The sequence below is a fragment of the Hemiscyllium ocellatum genome, chromosome 5, assembly GCF_020745735.1.
Source record: "Hemiscyllium ocellatum isolate sHemOce1 chromosome 5, sHemOce1.pat.X.cur, whole genome shotgun sequence".
NCBI classification, from domain to species: domain Eukaryota; kingdom Metazoa; phylum Chordata; class Chondrichthyes; order Orectolobiformes; family Hemiscylliidae; genus Hemiscyllium; species Hemiscyllium ocellatum.
The window spans coordinates 78,082,584-78,105,566 of NC_083405.1; the positions used below are offsets into that span (position 1 = coordinate 78,082,584).

General features: G+C 38.7%; 1 protein-coding gene across 12 annotated transcripts in view; it reads right to left on the reverse strand.

Annotated features, from left to right (window-relative positions):
* Positions 1–22,983, reverse strand: part of tbc1d5 (TBC1 domain family, member 5) — a 518,645-nt gene that overhangs the window by 218,611 nt on the left and 277,051 nt on the right. For all 12 annotated transcript variants that reach the window (XM_060824884.1, XM_060824877.1, XM_060824878.1 and 9 more), the window contains 3 exons: positions 6,065–6,173; positions 1,754–1,843; positions 1,585–1,659 (listed from right to left, as the gene is read on the reverse strand). In XM_060824884.1, coding sequence (XP_060680867.1) covers positions 1,585–1,659; positions 1,754–1,843; positions 6,065–6,173 — 274 coding nt within the window. The remainder of the gene's footprint in view (positions 1–1,584; positions 1,660–1,753; positions 1,844–6,064; positions 6,174–22,983) is intronic.

Sequence of the window (22,983 nt, forward strand, 5' to 3'; positions counted from 1 at the left end):
TCTGGAGTATTGTGTGCAGTTTTGGTCGCCATACTATAGGAAGGATGTGGAAGCTTTAGAACGAGTGCAGAGGAGGTTTACCAGGATGTTGCCTGGAATGGTAGGAAAATCTTATGAGGAAAGGCTGAGGCACTTGGGGCTGTTCTCATTGGAGAAGAGAAGGTTTAGGGGAGATCTGATAGAAGTGTATAAGATGATTAGGGGTTTAGATAGGGTAGATACTAAGAACCTTTTACCGCTAATGGAGTCAGGTGTTACTAGGGGACATAGCTTTAAATTAAGGGGTGGTAGGTATAGGACAGATGTTAGGGGTAGATTCTTCACACAGCGGGTTGTGAGTTCATGGAATGCCCTGCCCGTATCAGTGGTGAACTCTCCTTCTTTATGTTCATTTAAGCGGGCATTGGATAGGCATTTGGAAGTTATTGGGCTAGTATAGGTTAGGTAGGACTCGGTCGGCGCAACATCGAGGGCCAAAGGGCCTGTACTGCGCTGTATCCTTCTATGTTCTATGTAAACATGCAGGTTGAGTCCGTAATTAAGAAAGCGAATGCAACGTTGTCATTTATCTCAAGAGGGTTTGAATATAAAAGCACTGTTGTGCTACTGAGACTTTATAAAGCTCTGGTTAGGCCCCATTTGGAGTACTGTGTCCAGTTTTGGTCCCCACACCTCAGGAAGGACATACTGGCACTGGAGTGTGTCCAACGGAGATTCACACGGATGATCCCTGGAATAGTAGGCCTAATATACGAGGAACTGCTGAGGATCCTGGGATTGTATTCATTGGAGTTTAGAAGATTAAGGGGAGATTTAATAGAAATGTACAAGATAATACATGGCTTGGAAAAGGTGGACACTAGGAAATTGTTTCTGTTAGATGAGGAGACTAGGACCTGTGGACACAGCTGTAGAATTAGAGGGGGTCAATTCAGAACAGAAATGCGGAGACATTTCTTCAGCCAGAGAGTGGTGGGCCTGTGGAATTCATTGCCGCAGAGTGCAGTGGAGGCCGGGACGCTAAATGTCTTCAAAGCAGAGATTGATAAATTCTTGATGTTACAAGGAATTAAGGGCTACGGGGAGAATGCTGGTAAGTGGAGTTGAAATGCCCATCAGCCATGATTTAATGGTGGAGTGGACTCAATGGGCCGAATGGCCTTACTTCCACTTCTATATTTTATGGAAATTGAAGTACGCAGCCAAAGCCCATGCAGACACTAAGATGTGTAAATTCCACATAGACGGTCACCCAAGCTTGGCATTGAACCCATGACCTGGTGCTGAGACACAGAAATGCTAACCACTGAGCTACCGTAATATACCTTAAAAAAAACCAATAGTTTTGCGAAACATGGCTTCTCTTTTGTAATTCCTTGCTGACTCTACCTAATCCGACCATAATTTTCTAAGTGTGCATTTATGACATCCTTCACAGTAGATTTTAGGCATAGCATAAGTTATTTGGTTTTATGTATTAACAGAAAGATGCATTTTATTTGTTTTTACTGAATAGTTGAAGTTATTGTAGGATTACGAACAATCTTGACTTTAAATGCCAATGAAAAATCTGATCATACTCACCCCCTCATCCTGTGAAAGTGGGTTGTTCACAACCAGGTCTTGCTGTCCAGCTGCCTTCCGAGGATTTGTGATATGCTGTGGTTAGACAAAATGCTCGTTGATACTTTATTACTAAAATAATAATCCTTAGGTACAAGTAGATAGGGGAAAAATAAATAAAGCCACTTACAATTTCTTTTATCTGTTCATAGTGGGATCTTAATTCCATTATCTTATTAAGCCATTGCTTTTTATCCTCAGGCAGAACATCCAGGAACAGCTACAAGAACACAAACTTTAACAGTTAGAACAAACTAAACAGAAAGTATATCATTGCTTTCCAGTGGGAAAAACAAATCCATTGGGGAAGAAAGATATCACTCAAGTATTATTAAAAAAAAATTAACAATGCTGAAATGAGAGATCACTTGTGCTTATTTGTGACAAAAATTAGTACGTTTGATTAGCCCTTATGATTATAGTTAAGCAGATACCAAATATTACAAAAAGATGGGAAGTCCAATAGTAATAAAGATTTGTTACATTTGCAAACAAAAATACATGACACAAACTATGTGAATTAGACAGAATGAGAGCATAATTTGATCATATGATTAGTATTACAAATAGGTAGTTCTTCTGTAATGCAATGGTCGCATTCTTGTGCAACCACTCCATTATAAAAACTCATGCTTTAGAAACAGTGCTTAAAGTGTTGCCGATTTAATCGCGTTAAAGCCAATACATGTTTTAAAAGTTTGCACTTTAGAAAGTGTCCCAATTTATCAACTACATTACAACAAACTTGTGTTAATGAAACAAATGTTATAGTAGAACAACCTGTAATAAAACCCTTGATAAAACAGTCAATAAAAAATGCATTTTCCCACATTGTGGCTTTGCTCACATCTCTAACCATAGATCAGAACATGCACATTTGAATAATTTGTCTTCTCACTTACATTGAATACAGGCATGCAATGTGCCACACAGGAGAACAATAAAAAACAGAATTTCTAGCAGTGCCAGTAGTACAATAGTAGAACGAACCTAGCACACCAGTCAGCATATTGGAGTGGAATTACTGATAGAGAAAACAGCTTTCTTGGATATGACACAGCTTCAGGCAGTTTTTTTCTTTTAAAATATCCACTGCACTCCAAGGTCCAATGCAAAGTGATCACTTGGTCTGACTGTTATGTGCAATGACTACTTAGTGCACTCACCTTTTAGTATGATTAGCGATTATGATCACTCCCTGAAGATGTGGTTAACACTGTTCCTATAGGAGATGTACTCACTGAATGGTTGCTTGAGGGAATAAAATTTGGTAGGAAGTGCCATATTTTTCTTTATTCCTTGATGGGATTTGGATGCCACAGCAAATGATAGCATTTATTACCTCTCTAACTGTACTTAACTAACCAAGCAAGCCGTTGTTTTAAGCGTCAACCACATTGCCATGGGTCTAGATTCAGCTGGAGGCCATACAGGTAATGATGGTAGCATTCCTTCCCTAAAGAACGTTTAGCGAACCAAATGGTTTTTATAACCATTGACAATAGTTTTAAGAAAATCTCACGAGAGGGTCCTTTATATTATGCAGATCCATTATTGAATTTAAATTCCACCAGCAGCCATAATAGGAGTTGAATCATGTTCCCAGAGCATTACTCTTGGCCACTGGAGTACTGACCCAATTACATAACTAAAATGCCACTATCGCCTGCAAAATGCTGCTTTTAGTTTGTATGTTACAGTAAAAGTCCTACTTTTTTTTTGCTGGAGTGAACATTCCAGTCAGTAACTCAAAACAAGGTTTTTTGTCAGATATTGGTCTCTCCTAACATATTAGAAATGAAATACAAGATTTTAGGTATGCAACAGAGTTCAACATCAAGTAGTTGGACAGATGTCATAATAGTAGCATTGAAACTTAAGGAACTGATGACGCCAAGTAAATTATGAAAAACATTTGAATTTTTTTTTGAAAACAGAATATTTAAAGTCTTTGCACATCTTGCAACTTAAACAGAGAAATGGCACGATGTATGTGAGGAGCTAATAATGCTTTTGGCACAGCAACTATAGACAAATGTTACCATAATACTGTAACAGGTTAACATACACACATGACAAATATCATTTCTTGTAATATGATATTTTAAAAGATAGAATTCTAACTCAATTAGCATGTTTAAATTATTAGTACACCATGAACAATTTTCTTAGCAACTAGATTATCAGATTTAACTTAAGCTATTCACTCAGAATAACAAATTCTGTAATTCTCAACCACTATCTGTTAACAATGATTTAGTTCATGAAAATGATTTTCTGAACGCATTTACTCTGATCCTGTATTATGTTACGACACGGGGTAAACTCTCCTGCTTAATTTAAAACTAGCAACACAGAAAGAATTTATCCCGTGCAGTAATCTGTTAAAAATTGAGTGGCCAAGAACTATTTAAAGTAAAAATTAACAACTTTTCCTTCCATAATATTAGTCTGATAAAACTCCCAATTACGATTTACAAAACAACAATTCTTATCTCAAAACCAGATAGCTTTCGGTCTTGGCTTCAGATCTTCCTGTGTCTTCTTCTGTTTAGGAATTTCTGCATTACAGGTTATTGGTTGAAAAGGTGCCTTTTTAAGAGAGCTATTTTCTTCAGGCAGTCTGCTTACATGCTAGATTGTGGCAGTTCTCCTCTCAACTATTCAATTTTCCCTGGTCTTAAACTCCAGAGTATCACACTGTGTTATTGGCTTTTAAGATTGTCAATGTATTCAATTCAAACTTGGAGTTCGATATGTTTCGGGTATAATTTAAACTGATTGGCTGAATTTGAAATTGTTTTTGTCTCCAAGCAACAAACTAATCGATTTATTCAATTCAGTGTTACACTGTTACTTTTGTGAGTACACTTGGTGCTGTGTCTGGTAGTTCTGTTGCTTTTAAACTCTCTTAAAGGCATACTCACATCTTCATAACAATTATCACAATTAGAAGTGATCACAAAAGAAAGCTGATGTCACAGGTTATAACTTTTATATTATAAAATGAAAAATTCAAATTTCTAAGCACATTTTGCAATATTTCTGCTCTGTACCAGTGTCAAATTTGTTTATGTTCAAGACATTATTCCAGTGAATTTATTTTGGATTAATGGATTCAATAACAAATTAAATCATTCTTGAAAGTGTATTTTGATTGGGGGTGGTGGGTGTAGCACCCACTCACGTAAGTTACGTCAAGATTTTTCTTACATAATGGCACATGTAAAAAAAATAAATTTATTAGCTGCTAGAGCAATAGTTCAACTCCGCCTCTATTCACTGTGATTTTTAAGGACGAAATATATGAAATGCTAACAGGGCAGAATACATTAGATGCAAGGAGCATGTTTTCCTTGGTTGGAGAGTCTGCAACCAGGGGTCACAGTCTCAGGATATGAGGTAGACCATTTAGAAATGAGGAAAGGTATCTTCATTCAAAGGGTAATGTTCCTGTGGAATCCTCTACCAGAGAAGTCACTAAATATATTCAAGAAAGAGTTAGATGAACTTTTAAATTTAAAAGGCATCAAGGGGTATAGGCAGAGAGAGAGCAAGAATATGGCATTAAGATCAAGGATCTGCATGAACATAAAGAATGGTGGAGCAGGCTGAAGGCTGAATAGAATGACTTACTCCTCCTGGTTTCAACTAGGAGCAAGAGTAAAATATAAAAAGTCCAATCTGCCAATTGGAAGTGAAGCAGTTCTGACCAATGCTAATCACTGGAAAAAATACACACCAACTTGTTACTATTTTTAGGCCTGACTTCTGATGCTTGTTCTCCCTGGAACCTTCATCATTGAAAATGAGGCAGGTGTCAATGTAAACCAGAAGAGGTCAAACTCAGTTCCCCTTTTATGACACTAACTGCCATATTCTGATGTGATAGGTAAATATCCCAGAATTTCTCCAACTCTGACTCAGAGTTGGAGTTTTTTTTTTAGAAGGTTTCAGACTCAGCATATTTGCCCATCAAAAGTTTAAATTTGTCATGCAATTCCTGCATAGTCATTGCCTTGGGATGTGTGTTGGGATCCCTTGGGTTTTGGAGGATAGGCCTGGTCTCTGACTATCTGAAGACTAGAATATCTGGGCGGTCAGTGACATGTAGTGACATTGTTTCATTTAAAATATACCTCTGGCTCTAAAAGCAGGATTACCTAAGAAAGCAAGCCCATCAGTAAAAAAAAAACAAAAATGGGTTCCTCTTATAGCAGCAATACTTACATTTAAGCACAATAGATTTTCATACACATCTGCGACATGATTCATAAAAAATACTCAATGAGAGGATTATGAAATAAAATGTACATATTTTACAAAGTCAATGGACCTAATTTTAATTCTGTAAAAGTGAAATGGATTTTAATTAGTTAAATTGGGCCCAATGAAGTTTTTCACAATAATACTTAAAATCTCAAGTAAAAAATGAAGTTACCTTCCAACAAACACTGCGGAACCTGCTGCTTCTCAGCTGACCATTAATTCCTTTCAGTCTTATTCTTGCAAAATAATTACTGTGTCCAAATAGTTCTTCCCATTCTTTGCTAATAATTATAAAGTAAAATAAAATAAATGCATGAAATTACTCATTCAAAAAACGCAATTCAATATCTTCCTCCGTTATAGCTGAAATCATGTCAATACTCATTAAAAAGAATGTAAAGTAGATAGCAGTTTGCATTGTCCTTGATTATGCAAGTTTGAGCAAGGCTAGCACATAAAAGTAATGAAAAGCTATTTGGGACTTGAATTTTTTTTCAAATGGTGAGGTGCATCTTATTCATATTACTTAAAAAATCAAGTCATCTTTAATAATGTTGGAGTCGATTTCCTCTGCATTTCAAAAAATTCACTTATTTTTGAAATGTCTCATGACTTTGGGTATATAAAGAAAATTTTCACTTCAAGAATGGAAAGAGGCAATGCTATAGATGTAGTGACCACATTGGAGTGGAACCAAGCAAGATTGGTTGCTTAATTCTATACAGTAAAGACAATATAGGAGGTATGGAGTTGTCAATTGCCTTAAATAGTAGATTGACTGAGCACAAGAGGAAGAAACACCAGAATATATGAACAGATGAACGAGAAACAGAAGGTGGCCATTTTGCCTCTGGACTCTGCGCCATCATTCAATGTGAAGATGACTAATTTGGATTGCATGTTTCCATTTATCCTTGATAATCCCACTGTCTACCAAGAACCGAATTCTGCCTTAAAAATAGTCAAAGAATCTGCTTTCAATGCCTTTTGAGGAAGAGAGCTCCAAAGAGACACCACCCTCAGAAAATATCTCCACTCATCTGTCTTAAATGGGTGACCCCTTATTTTTAAACAGTGGCCTCTGGTTCTAGTCTATTCCACAAGAGGCAACAAACCTCACCTATTTAACCTTTCCACTAAGAGGCCCCAACCTTCCCAGGTATCAGTTTAATAAACCTCCTCTGAACTAGCTCCAATGCATGTACATACTTCCTCAAATAATGCAACTAAAACTATATTGAGTCCATCTGTCCTACTCAATGCCCTGTTTAACTGAGTCATAATCTCATGGTAAATGATAACATTTTATTAGATCTAATTACCTGCTCAACTAGCATTTCACAAATCATGCACAAGGACACCCTGATCTTTCTTCATCTCTGAATTTGCAACTACTCATCATTTAAATCATTTGAATATCACATTATTTATATCACTTAAATACATTTTGCAGTTTGTCCCTCAAAGCTTTTGAGTCCCTTGCGGACAAAAAGTTTGTTTAACTTGCAAAATGTTCAAAATATGGAAAATGAAAATAATTGTTGTGTTCTCGTTTGGACTAGTTTTAATATGTGGTTCTTTAGAAACCAGCAATCCTTTTTTTCGAAACACATCCACTGCTGGCTGGGGAAAAGAAATACAAAGTGTAACAACCTTAAGAGAAGGAATTTGTCCTTAATTCCACATTAAATGGCTCCAACTTATTTTAAAAGAAGGCCTGCTAACTCCAGAGCCCTTATGACAGGAAATGTCTTTTATCCACACTGACAGTCACATCATTAAAGATCTTTAACAAATCTGTCAAACACAATTCCACTTCAGTGCAGTGCAGCCTATACTCAATTCATTGAATATACTGAAGGCTGAGTTAGATAGAATTTTGACTGACAAAGGACTCAAGTCTTATGTGGTAGAAGACACATAGGATTGAGTTATTGTTTAATGTGTCGTGAGTTGATTAAACAAGTGAAGAGAGCAATTACATTCTGCTTAATAGCAGTCAATATAAGACACTTATGTACCACATGATTGATCCAACTTGTAACCCAGCCTTACTTTAAAGGGATTATAGGTCCTACCAATGTGCTTGCTAATTTCCTTTTCTTCTGAGCAGAATTCCAAGCTGAGAGTGTGGCAGCTACTTAGCCAATGCTGCAAACTCCAGATCCTTGGAGAGGCTGCATGCAGCTCAAAGGGAATGTTGTCTGCTGCACGTATTTTTATAGGACAGAATGAGAACTTAAAGCCTTTCAAAGTTAAATGAGCAAACTCTTGCCCTTATTCATGATTAAATCCTGATCAAGTAACTGATACTGTCCTTGGAGAGGAAGATCGAAAATGCTCATTGTGTAAAAAGGGGGAAAAAAAACAGTTGTGTTCTAGTTTGAGCTATTTTTAATTTGTGATCTTAATTTTAGAGACGAGAAATCAATTTTTTTCTAAATGCATTCTTTGAAATAAAATTAAGTCCTGAAAAAGTAGGTAATTAGTTTTGTGACTAAGTATAAATTATTTTTGATTTTTGTTACTCACGATTTTATCAATTGCACATCCACACTAATCACTGTTATACAACTATTCAGATTTCATATATTCTATGCAGTCTTTAAGGACAGTTTGGCAATCTTCTGAATAAGTTTTGTATTTTATCATTTAAGGTTATACCCAACTTTATCATTTGTTTTAGAAAAACACTTTCCCAGGTATCAATGATCACGAGAAAAAACACCCGGCAGGTAGAATTTAAAAATGAATAGTCACTGATAAGATGTTTTAGTGAGAAATCCTCATCTGAGATCCTGAGTGCAGGCTGTCGGTCATGAGGACAAGTCAGCATACATCCTGCCATGCTGAACTAATGAGGAAAGACGATATTGTAAAATGTCCAACTATCTTAGTGAAAAATCAAAAATAACAGAAACAAACCATCACAAGAAGAATGGTCTCATCAGTAATTGACATCTTAAAGAACCACTCAGGAGACAGTAGGAAGTGACATCATTAAGGTATAAGATAAGATGTAGAAAACAGGAAGACACCATTCCGCCCACTGAGTCTGCCCAGTCATTCAGTGAGACCTGATAATACTCAATACGACTTTCCTGACTTTTCCCCAAAACTCCTGATTCACACACTGATTAAAAATTTGCCGATCTTGACCTTCAATATACTTCATGACTCAGCCTCAACAACTCTCTGCAGTAAAGAATTTCAATAGATCCACTCATCATTAAATTCCGAAAGGTGCATAAACAATAGTATTATCCTTCCCAGCAATATATACAATCTTTAAGCTGCAAGGTTAAAGCTTGCATTTTCTTAAGCTTTTATGCAAAATGCAAGGGAATATGGCCAGTGTATATAGCCAGTTTAGCTACAATAATGATGAATATAAATTTAAAAACATTTTGGAGCCAGTAACGATATCAGGCTTTTAGAGTCATAGAGATGTACAGCATGGAAACAGACCTCTTGGTCCAACCTGTCCACCTGGCAACATCCTTGTAAATCTTTTCTGAACCCTTTCAAGTTTCACATCTTTCTGATAGGGAGGAGACCAGAATTGCACACAATGTTCCAACAGTGGCCTAACCAATGTCCTGTACAGGCGCAACATGACCTCCCAACTCCTGTACTCAATACTCCGACCAATAAAGGAAAGCATACCAAACACCTTCTTCATTATTCTATCTACCTGCGACTCCACTTTCAAGGTGTTATGAACCTGCACTCCAAGGTCTCTTTGTTCAGCAACACTCCCTAGAACCTTACCATTAAGTTCTTTTCAATTGCAGATTTCTTTAAAACAAACAATCAGTAATTGTCAAAACAAAACTACCTGAACTGGTTTATCCATGTGAAATTCATCTCCTCATAAAAAGACTGCACCCACTTCAGAGGCTTAGCATCAATTACCAGAGTGAAGAGTTTCGTGAAGTCACAGGTGGCCAACAGTATTTCATTTGGTAGGATTACTTTCAACTTCTCAAAAGTTTTTTTGACACTCTCTATACCACATTACCTTGAATATGACATCTGACTTTAAGTATTTCTGTATTAACTGACTAGGAAGGTTTAATTTGTAAGCTGTTTATTATATCACATTCCACCCCAATTCCATTTACAAGTTTGCAGATGACACCACTGTTGTAGGTCAGATCTCAAGCAACAAAGAGAGTGAGTACTGAAAAGGGATTGAATGCTTAGCGGCACGATGTAAAGACAACAACCTCTCCATTAATGTCAGTAAAATGAGGGAGCTGGTCACTGATTTCAGGGGAGTGTAGAGGGTACGTTTCTGTCTGCATCAATGGTGCTGAGGTGGAGATGGTTGAGAATATCAAGTTGCAGGGATAAATGATCACCAACAACCTGTCCTGATTCATCCACATCAACATGACAGTCAAGAAAGCACAAGGTCACTACGCAAGGTTTGTGTAAAGATTTGTAACTCGGGTGTCGGGGGCACGTTCACCGTGGGTACGCCAACCAACTTCCAGCTCGGTGAAAATAGCCACAAACATGACAATGTCTCCTCCTCAGGAGGTTAAGGAAATTTGGCATGTCCACAAAGACTCTTACCAATTTTTAATAGATGCACCATAGAGAACATCCTGTCTGAATGCATTACAGCGTAGTTTGGCAACAGATCTTCACAAGACAGCAAGAAACTACAGAGTTGCGAACTTGACCCAGTCCATCATGCAAACCACCCTTCCATCCATTGGCTCCATCTATACGTCCCACTGCCTTGGGAAAGCAACCAACATAATCAAAGATCCCTCCCACCCTTATTATAATCTCTTCCACCCTCTTCCATCAGGCAGAATATCCAAAGGTTTGAATACATGTACGTACAGATTCAAGAACAGCTTCTTCCCTGCTGTTATCACACTATTGAGTGTACAGAGGAACCTCGATTATCCAAATATTAATTATCAGAATATTGGATTATATGGAGGTGGTCTTGGGGTCCTGAAAGAAACATTACATCAAAGACGTGTTTCCAACACTGATCACACCTTTTGTTTACAATAATTAAAAACGAACTTGGTTTACTGAAATGCTGCCGAGAACAGTTCTGGACATCAATGTGAGCCCAGGCACATATCCAAATGACTGACTTCTTACCCTCTCTCTCTCTCTCTCCCCCCACACTTTCCCTGGAGTTCTCCACAGGCGTGCACCCTGAACCCTCCCTTCCACAGATAATCTCTCCATCATTTTCCTGTATAGCGCAAAGGCTGAACTTGACAAAATGTTGAGTAAAAAGTTCCGTGTGTGGCTGCGTGGGTATGTGTATGTGGGTGTGTGCGTGTGTTAGCTGCGTGTGTGTGTTTGTGGCGCGTGTGTGCATACACATGTGCTATTTGGAGACTCACCCCGCAAATACAACAGCAGTCTTACTGTTGGTCTCCAGTCTGGCAGCGTGGACGGGGCAGCGTGGTTGGGAGCGGGCAGGGCTGGATGGGGTTTGGGGGGGCGGGGGGGTCAGACAGGGTGCGGGGTGGAAGGCATTGTGGGGGTTCAGACAGGGTTGTTGTGGTCACACAGGGGGTGGGGTTGGGCAGGGCGGCCAGGAGAGGCGGGGGCATTGACAGGGGTGGGGTTGGATTGGATGAGGTTAGGCAGGGCGGCTGCGACAACCCCATTAAACTGATGGGGGAGTTGGGGGGTGGGGAGGGGGGGTGTGGGGGAGAAGAGGGGCTTCAGCAATGCTGCAGGTCCCTTACACGTAAGTGTGTGTCTCTGCTCAGAAACAAACACTGAGACAAAGAGAGGGAGCAATGCAGGCAGAGTGAGGAAACAGGTAACTTCAGAAAACTCCGAGCCCCAAAGGAGAGGCATTGAATCAATTAACCAAATCATCAATTATCTGAATGAAATATTGCCTGGCCATCTCATTCGGATAATCAAGATTCCTCTTTACCTCTAAAACATTAATGTTGATCTCTCTCTCTCTGCACCCTAAGGCTGTACACTGTACTATGCATAGAGTAAAAAATGAGGTCTGCAGATGCTGGAGATCACAGCTGAAAATGTGTTGCTGGTCAAAGCACAGCAGGCCAGGCAGCATCTCAGGAATAGAGAATTCGACGTCGAATTCTCTATTCCTGAGATGCTGCCTGGCCTGCTGTGCTTTGACCAGCAACACACTGTACTATGCACTCTATTCTGCTAATCTGGTGCATTTTGTATGGTATGATCTGCCTATATTGTACTCCCTTATCTTCTTCTACGTCCATTAATTTTATAGAAACCACTTTATAGAATGTGGGCATACAGTGTTTAAGATGAGATTGATCATAAACTAACTAGTCATGTACTAACAAATTATTTCTAGTTCAAGATTTCTTCAATCCTGCACAGGTAATAGTGGCTAAGATGGGTTATTAAGGCCTAGTTTTTATTGCATTGCTTTTACCAGGTTTTGTAGGTAAATTTACAATAAATTGGAACTAAGGGTGAGTTGGTGGTGGTGGAAAGCAACATGATTTGTTGTTGGGGATAAAAGCCATTCAGTTGTGCATGAAAGCACCTGTTGCAGAGATATATAATCTATAAAAGCTCTGTTGTGAGCAGTGGTAATGTCCCTATCCATGGAGTGGGAGGCCCAGGTTCAAGACCTAATTGTTAATCTCTGAACAGGTTGATTATAATATATCTAAGGCCTGTTTTTTAGGACTCTTGTAGCACAGCACTGAGGTTGCTACTTCTGGGTCAGCAGGCCCTACCTGCTTCAAAGATGTATCATAACATTCCTAAACAGGTTGCTTAAGGAATACGTCAGATTATAAAAAAGACTCAGTCCTTAGTGGTACAATATGCAGGAAGAAAACAGAAGGAGAATGTGTCTCAAAAGAGTACATAGAGGCAACACTACAGCTAGATGAAAGTTGCGAGCCAATATTCCATCGTGAATCAACAGGGTCCTTTACCTTATTATGTAGTTGTTTTGATATAAACTAAATACATTCTGAAAACAGAATTACTTGGAATGATCTTGTAACTAATCAGGATTAGTAAACCTTGTGTTTGGGGCTCAATCCAATCTACAATTGTAATTGACTTTGGTCTTACAACTAAAGCAAAACCTGAAATCGTACAAGCAGGAAAATTGACTTAAAGCCACTATCTGATCAGTCATGATCTTACTGAATAGCAAAGTCAAGTCTGGCAGAGCCAAATGCCCTACTGCTGCTCTTATTTCTCACAGATACATCAACGGAATGGTGTTTCATCTTTATTTTGTATGAACAGGCTGTTTGAAAATTACATAAATTTTCTTTTGAGGAAACAGTAAACAATTGAGGATACTGAAAATCTGAAATAAAAACATAATGCTGGAAATATTCAGGTTAGGCAGTATCTAGAGAGAGAGAGAAACAAAATGAACATTTCTGGTCAATGACAAAAAAAATCTACAACCAGCACAGTGGGCACAAATCAAGGTTTAAGGTCAAGACCCTTTAAACTATTCAGTCCAGAACTAGAGGGCATAGGTTTAGGGTGAGAGGGGAAAGATATAAAAGAGACCTAAGGGGCAACTTTTTTATGCAGAGGGTGGGATGTGTATGGAATGGGCTGCCAGAGGATGTGGTGGAGGCTGGTACAATTGCAACATTTAAGAGGCATTTGAATGGGTATATGAATAGGAAGGGGTTGGAGGGATATGGGCCGGGTGCTGGCAGGTGGGACTAGTTTGGGTTGGGATGTCTGGTCGGCATGGACGGGTTGGACTGAAGAGTCTGTTTCCATGCTATACATCTCTATGACTCTATGATTCTATAACTGATTAGCATCACTAAAGCACTGTATATCAAAAATGAATTATAAAAATAAAGTGAGCAATCAGCAGTGTGAAAATATTTACAAGAGGCTCCTGATCAAACTAAAATTATATCATTGTAAAATCTACATTAAGTATTGAAAGTTAAAATTAATCTTATATACTCAATGAAAAATGCCAAGTTTGTCTGATCGTTTTTACTACTGGTAACATGCCACAACAAACTTATAGTACTTGCTGTGAACCCATAGATAAACAACTTAAATATGCCTCCAAGGCTCAGAAACATGAGGGAACAAACACCTGTGCTTCATTAATATACAAGTGAATAAATTCTCCAATGGGAACATTTAGAAATTAATTGCCCCAAACCACAGACAGACAACTAGTCCAGTGCTAACCACTGAGATCTTCTAATGATACACAAAACAAACATGCTGTAATGGTTTGTCATCTCTTAGTCATACTTCTACAATCTTCTCAAATCCCAGTTTTAAAACAAATATATTTATATAACTTGTTAGCCTTAAATCCAACTACAGAAGAACTGAGCTAAACTACAGTGTTGTCTTTTGCTTAACCTGAGGCTGATAGACTTGTCAATTTTCTGAGTATATTTCTACTTAATTCAAATTGGCCACAGGCACAGTGCAAACATTTCCACAGAACTCAATCTCAGGGACATTTTGTGGTGGGTTGGACATATTGGTAAGGAGCCACAAGAGTTGTACTCTATTATGAAAGCAGAAGTTGAAGTGCAGGCAGCAAACTGGAATTAATTACAATGGCCGAGCAAAGACATGGCTAATGTTCCAACTACTAATGTGATGTCCTTGTTGAAGAAGGGAAGGAGACAGAAAATTTGCAAACTATTGGTCACCTAGCCTAACAGCAGTCATTGGTAAAATGCTAGACTCTATTATTAAGGAAGAAATAGCAGGGTACTCAAAATAAACTTAATAACAATCAACCAAGGTCATAGAGCTGTACAACATAGAAACAAACCCTTCAGTCTAACTCATCCATGCCAAACAGATATTTTACATTAATCTAGTCCCTTTTGTCAGCATTTGGCTCATATCCCTTTAAACCCTTCCTATTCATGCACCAGTCCTGACGCCTTTTAGATGTTGTAAGTATATCAGACTCCACTACCTCCTCTGGCAGCTCATTCCATACATGCACCACTGTGTGAAAAAGCTGTCTTTCAGATCCTTTTTAAATCTTTCCCCTCTCATTTTAAACCTATGATGTCTAGTTTTTGACTCCTCCACCCTGGGAAAAAGTCTTTGGCTATTCACCTTATTCGTGCCCTTCCTGATTTATAAACTTTAATAAGGTCTCCCCCTCAGCCTCTGATGCTCCAAGGAAAATAGCCCTAGCCTACTCAGCCTCTACCTATAGTTCAATCCTGGCAACGTCCTTGTAAATCTTTTCGGAACCCTTTCAAGTTTCACAACATTCTTCCTGTAACAGGCAGGCCATAATTGAATACAGTATTTTAAAAGTGACCTAACCAATTCCGGTGCAGTCGCAACATGACCTCCCAACTCCTATACTCAATGCTCTGACCAATAAAGGAAAGCACACCAAACGCCTTCTTCACTATCCTATCTACCTGCGACTCCACTTTCAAGGAAATATGAACCCGCACTCCAAGGTCTCTTTGTTCAGCAACACTCTCGAGGAACCTCACCATTAAATGTATAAGTCCTGCCCTGATTTGACTTACTAAAATGCAGCATCACACATTTAACTAAATTAAACTACATCTGCCACTCCTTCGCCCATTTGCCCATCTGCCCATCTAATCAAGGTCCTATTGCATCTGAGGTAACTGTCTTTGCTGATCACTGTAACACCAATTTTGATGTAATCTGCAAACTTACTAACTATATTCACATCCAAATCATTTACATGAAATGACCAAAAAGTGAGTCAACATTGCTTTGTGAAAGGAAACTCATGTTGGACAAATTTGCCAGAGTTCTTTGAGGATGTAACAAGGAGTGTTCATAAAGGGCAATGCAATGCATTTGGATGTTCAAAAGGTGTTTACTAAGGTGCCACATAAAAATGTATATAATGGGCCATGGACTGAGGAAGACCAAGATGGACCAAATAGGGATAAATGGATCTTCAGGTTGGAACAGAGATCACACCTACGACCTCAATTATTTACTATCTATATTAATAAGTTGGTGGAGGGATCAGTGTGTAATGTATCCCAATTTGCCGATTTTACAAAAAATACTTGACGGGGAGGGCAGCATGTTGTGATGATGACATGAGGAATCTGGAAGCAAATGTAAATAGGTTAACTGAGTGGGCTACAAATTGGTAGATGGAGGTTAATATGGGAAAGTGTAAGACCTTGCACTTTGATAGGAGTAATCAAAAGGCAGACTATTATTTCATTAGAGAGAGACCCCAAAAAAGTGCAGTGGAGAGGGATATGGGTGATCTTGCTTATGAAATAAGTAAGTTAGCATTCAGGGACAGGAAATAATTAAAGTGGCAAGTAGAATGTTTGTCTTTATTGCTGGAGTTTGAAAAAATGGAAGTTTTATTACAAATGCACAGGGTTGTGGGTGAGGCACACCTGGAGCCCTATGCACAATTTTGGTCCTCATATTTAAAAATGATATGTTGGTATTATAAGGTGTTCAAAAGATATTTTACCAGCTGAAAAGAAAGTACCTAAACTATAGCATACCTTCACTGCTATAGAAGTCATTATTTGTGTTTCTCTCCCTGTTCCAATTTAATTGAATTTATTAATATCATAAAACCATTTAGGGTGTCATCAACTGGAGAGCCATGTACTGACTTCTCATTGCACATGACTGTACACAGCCAGGTTAAGCCCAGTTATTCTGACTTGCAATGCTAATTTTTATGAAACAAAATAACAGCAATGATTTTCATTGCAAAGATAATTTTACTCAAAACATGCAAGAAGAAATCAAGATTTTGGTGATCTGTGAATTTTCTTTTCAGCTTCTCCAAGTTCAAATTCCTCATGTCAAGAAGAGAGAGAATGGCTTTCTTGGGAAAAACAAGAAAAAAAACACATGTTGTTTGTTAGTAATTCAGCTCAGTGGGGATATCAGCAGGTGCCTAGTACATAAACTAACTGTGGAGAAATGAAATATTGTAGAATGGTTATAGCTAAATTGAAACTATAAACCTCCCCTGGCCATACCATGTTCATAATAACCATTTGAGGACTGAAATACTATTCTTGTACCAAAATAATTCAAACTTCAACTATTCAATGAATACTTATTTTAATTAGAGTGGATCCTTTCAAGGAAAGGGAAATGTGGAGACAAGTAGTTTCAATGTAAACTAATTATCTCTATGTGTTTCACTTTTTAAGTACTTCTTTTTACTTTCAGTGAAATCAGCAGCTGAAGGGCTCTTCTTTACAGAACTGAACAAATATCATAATGACAGAGATTCACTCAGGTTACTTTAGCCAAGGAAACAATTTCCTTGAAGCACATCTGATACTCCAGCACTGTCTAGAGCAAAAACAATCACTTTTCAAATAGATTTAAAGCAGCCTTTTACACTTAGGTCTGGAAGAAATTAAATATGAGAAACCCAAGATTTCTATCAATGTCTAGTTTTGGTGTGCAGAAGATGCGATTCAGAACAACAGCTTCACAGAAATTTCTGGTAATCAGAAATGTATAGAAGGGTAGGTAAACAATTTAAGTAAACTGTTTTATTCCTTTTTATCCCCCACAAAATATTTCTTAGAATCTTTCAACAAATAAAACAGAGGTAATTATGTATTTTGCAAGCTAGAAACAGATTCTTCTATTGAATTACTATGAGAGCTGATCAAGATAAAATTAATGGGCTGGATCTTGCTGAAAAACTAACAGTGTGTTAACAAAGCATGTCACATTATTGCACAAGTTAGTCAGCTAATTCAGCGAATTAAGAGAAATACTTCAAGTTCTAAATCTCCAGAACATGATTAATTTTTGAATTCTACTTTGCAGAAATGTTGTTTTGTCCTTAACCTTCTTGTTAATTTTAAGAATTTGTTGCCTCAGCCCATTGAAATCACCATTCTTTGGGCTGGAATTTAGTAAGTACCTTTTCACAGGCTTCACAATTGCTTGTGCAGTGTCAATAATCTCAAGCCCAGAAAAACTGACCAACTTTATTCCTGCATTTACTAAATTGTTGAGATTCTCATTCATTCTCCATTCTCTTTTTTACTCCCTTAAATCAAACTTCCATTCCCTCAGTTTCTCTTTCCCTACCTGACATAACTATAACGTGCCTACTCTAAGTCATGCTCCTTCTCAACTTTTGCTCATAGTTTTTATATAAGATTAGATCTCATTAAGGAGATGTAAACTGCTGTTCACAAATATTGCAAATGCTCTGTCTTCCTCACCACATTTTCATCAGCTCACACCATTGATAAGTTATGATGCAAAAAAATGTTGAGCTAATCGGTTCTGATCTAATGACACACACCATAAGATATGTGATTTGAGACATTGTCTAATTCAAAAGTTTTCAACAATATGGTCGAAGTTTTTTTAAACATTATAACTATACAAATACTTACATTAAGAAAATATTATACACAGCATTTAATAGCTCCAATATAGGAAACATGAGAAAATACAGTCTTTTATCAGCCTCCACTTGCAAAACCCAAAAACATGCCTGCTAGATGTGACTCCATAATTGGGCAATACTTGGTGCACAATCCTTAATAGGTTAATAGATACACTAACAACCAATTTAATATAACAAGATATGAATCTGGAAATCATCAATGGACTTCAAACATGAACCTGTTTTTCTCTCCACAGATGCTGCCAGATCACATTCACAGTATTTTCCCATTCCTTAGTATTTAGTTCATGGCTGTTGCTTCTGCCAGGTATGCCCACTTCTCTCCAATCAGATTTCCATTCGAACCATTCAGCTTGTTCACCTTCTCCTTTCTATTTTCTTCCTCGTACTTGATAAAGTGTTTGTCAAAACTTCTTTTTCCACAGTCACATCTTCGTAGTGACTGCCTCTAGCTCTGAGTTCTGAAGAAGTCATTTTATTTAAAATATTAATTCAATTTTTTAAAATCATGCTGATAAATGTTTACTAGAAATGACATACATTTAAATGGAGGACCTATTCTCTGGAATCAAGAAGAATATGTTCAAGCCTTGCACCTTTTTTGAATTTGCAGTTCTCTATTGCTTAATTCATGGAAACACTTCAGCCAGAGATGATATGTCAATCAGTCAACACCCTTTTCTCTTGTCATATAAATTGTTGAGACTGTTTGAAGTTTGGTATTTTTGCATTTGTCCAGATGAGTGTAGCACAAAATGGTGCAACAACATATCCTTTGTTCTGCTATTTTCAAAATATGTTGTGATATTTAGATACATGTCCATACCATCAGTGTCACAACTTGGGTCCCTCAATATGTATTGATTTCACTTTTGTGACCATTACTTTGTTGTAATCCAAACTTAATGGCTTATGAGGTGGTGGGCTGTTGAGAACAATAACACACCTTGTGATTGCATGTGGGACACTCCTACCCACTGTTGGGAAACATGTTCTATTAAATGCTGTGTTCTAATTAGCAGCGCAAAGGATCTGGTGTTCACAATTACTTGCAGGTTTGTCAGGTCACACCATTAAATACTAGTGTAAAAACAGAAGGGCTCTACAGGCTCTATAGTGACATTGTCCCTGACTTTGAGACAAGAGGTCTGCTTTTATGTACTGCTTGCTCCAGGTGTGAAATATCTCTGGATGGGTTGATTGGAAGGCATAGTTGTGTAAAACTGACTCAGTGAAGTTCAGATGCAGGTACATTATACAGCTAGAACTAAGAATTTAGCAGCAGCAATCTCTGCAGCATGAAAATATAAATTCTGTAGTATCGCTATCCAGTAATTACTATAACATTATTATATTAAGAAAATGTACTTAGTAGCTATTGAAAAGCATACCATAAAAATAGGCTGTACTTACAATCATACATTAACTTAATCATTATTGCAATCAAGGATTAATGGCTTTTAAAGCTGAGACTATCAGCAATTTTAATTTAGAATCTCCAGACACATTTATAATAAAATAAGCTTTTAAACACAAATTCCCTTACTCATGAAAAATAACTGAGAATCATATAAAAATCCTTTCAAACACAGCATTAAACTGTTTACCGAGTGAAAGCATTAAACTATCAAAAACTAACTTCCAGCAAAAGACCAAAATAAAAGTCTTCACATTAGTTTAAGGGTTGGACTAATGGTGATCATACAACTACTATTATTATTCTAAATTCCTACTTGATTTACTGATATCCTTCAGGGAAGGAAATATGCCATCCTTCCTTGGTCTGGCCTACAAATGAGTCCTGACACACCATGTAATGACTCAATTGCCCTTTAGGAAATTAGAGATGAGCAATAAATAATCACCTAGCCAGCAATGCTCACATCCCATGAATGAATAAAAGGGTTTTCTAATCTTTTCCACTCTCAATGCGAAAATTCATATAGAGTTGTGTGACTGCCAAAACTTTAACACTTGATATCATTTACGTGGATACATAAATAGGATGGAATTCATCACTGAGCACAGAACACTGGAGACAGAGAGTACTTAGTGAGGAGCAGGGCAGAAGAGCAAATCTTCACTGAATCCATTAACATAAGGATTCAAACAGTGACACGGGGCAAGCGGAAGAAGCTAATTGGGTGAGAGTAAGATTGGATGAGTATTTATACTATTTTTGTCACATAGTTTGTAAGTTCTTTATTTTTGGTGCATATATTGTTAGGTCAATAGTGCAGAGATCCAGAGAAGGGCCCTAGGGTCATTAATATTATTGTATTTCAAGGGCAATGTAATATTTACTTGAAAGGGCAAGTCATGCAATGAGATTTCAAGGCCATGGTGTGCTCCTCCTGCACCATGTGGGATGTTGGGCCCAGTTCCAGTGCTCAGCTCCAGAACGTGTGTAGGAAATATCTCCAGCTGCAACTCCTGGAAGCCTACGTCTCAGAGCAGGGGACACCATGGTATATCACAGCAATGCGGAGAATATCATGGATAGCTCACACAGAGAGATGCTCACTCTCTAGGCTAGAACTTCAAAGGCAGGGAAGGAATGGATAGCCACCAGACAAGAGAGGGAGGACAAGGCAGGCAGTGTTGGAGTCCCATGTGGTCACTCCCTGGTAAAACAGATTTACTGCTTTGGCACGGGTTGGGAAAAATGACCTTTCAGAAGAAACTGGCAGCAGCCAAACTCATTGTACCACAGTTGGCTTTGCTGTACAGAAGTGGAGGAAATACAACTAGAATGCTATAATAATAGCGAATTCAATAGTCAGGGGAACTGATAGATGGCTCTGTGGCTGAAAATGAAATTTGAGGTTGATCCAGTGCCTTCCAGGTGCTGTGTTAATGATGCTTCGGAATGACTGTAGTACATTCTGGAGGAGGAGCTTGTACAGCCAGTGGAACTTATGCAAAGAGGTAACAAGAACATAGGTAAAAGGGATGAGGTCTTGAAAGCAGAATATACGGAGTTAGGAAGCAAATCAAAAAGTAGGGCCTCAAACGTCGCGATTGTGCGATTGTATTAGTGCCACATGCTAAACAGAAATGGATGGATATATCAGATGAACACATTGCTTGAGAGACGGTACAGTGGGGAGAGTTTCAGCTTCCGAGAACATTTGCGGCAGTTCTGGGACAACTACAAGCCGAGTAGGTTGCATTAGGGTTGCACAGCAGCTCAGTGGTTAGCACTACTGCCTCACGGTTCAAGGGATCTGTGTTCAATTTGCATGTTCTCGCCATGTCTGGTGTTTTTCCTTCAGGTGCTCTGGTTTCTTCCCATGACCCAAAGATTGTAGTGAAGGTGGATTGGCCATGCTAAATTTCCCATTGTATCCAGGAATGTGCAGGCTAGGTGGATTAGCCCTGGGAAATGCAGGGTTACAGGAAGAGGGTAAGGGAGTGAGTCTGGGTGGGATGCTATTCAGAGGGTTGGTGTGGAGTTGAGGGGCAAATGGCCTGCTTCCACACTGTATGGTAGCATTTGAACTGATGTCCTAGGCATTCTGGATCAGTGGTGCGGGAAGAGCACAGCAGTTCAGGTAGCATCCAACGAGCAGCGAAATCGACGTTTTGGGCAAAAGCCCTTCATCAGGAATAAAGGCAGATAGCCGGAAGCATGGAGAGATAAGCTAGAGGAGGGTGGGGGTGGGGAGAGAGTAGCATAGAGTACAATGGGTGAGAGGGACTCCCTGAGGTTCTTGTAGAGAGAGGAGGAAAACTTTGTCAAGGCAGGCATCCTTGCAAGAGGATTCGCAGTAGGGATGCTGCCTGAACTGCTGTGCTCGCCCAGCACCACTGATCCAGAATCTGGTTTCCAGCATCTGCAGTCATTGTTTTTACCTCGTTGATTTTAACCCTACTGCGAATCCTCTTGCAAGGATTTTGAAAAGCACTAGGGTAGACAAGTCTCTAAGGCCTGATGGGATCTATCTCAGAATATTTTATTTTGTATTCATTTATTTTATAGGTGGTGGCGTAGCTGGCTGACTAGTATTTATCACCCATCCGTAGTTGCCCCTGAGAAGGGGCTAAGCTGCCTTCTTGAACCACTGCAGTTGACCTGCTGTGGGTTAACCCACAATGCCATTAGGGAGTGAATTCCAGGATATTGACCCAGCTACAATGAAGGAATGGCAATATATTTCCAAGTCAGAATGGTGAGTGGCTTGGAGGGAATTTGAAGATGGTGGTGTTCCCATATATGGCTGACCTGGTCCTTCTGGGTGAAAGTGGTGATGGAACTGGAAGGTGCTGTGTGAGGATCTTTGGTGAATTTCTGCAACGTATCTTGTTGATAGTAAACATTGCTGTTACTGGGCATTGGTGGTGGAGGGAGTGAATGCTTATGGATGTAGTGCCTATTAAGTGGACTGCATTGTCCTGGATGGTGCCAAGCTTCTTGAGTGTTGTTGGGACTGCAGTCAAGTATGCGAAGTATTGCATCACACTCCTGACTTTTGCCTTATAGATGGTGGGAAGTCAGGAGGGGAGTTACTCACCGTAGTATCCTTAGCCTCTGACCGGCTCTTGTAGTGAGCAGTTGAATTTCAGATCAATGATAACTGCAAGGACATTAATAGTGGGGGATAACAGCATTGAATGTCAAGGGGCATTGATTAGATGGTCTCTTATTGGTGATGGTCATAGCCTGGCATTTGTGTGGCATGAACATTTCT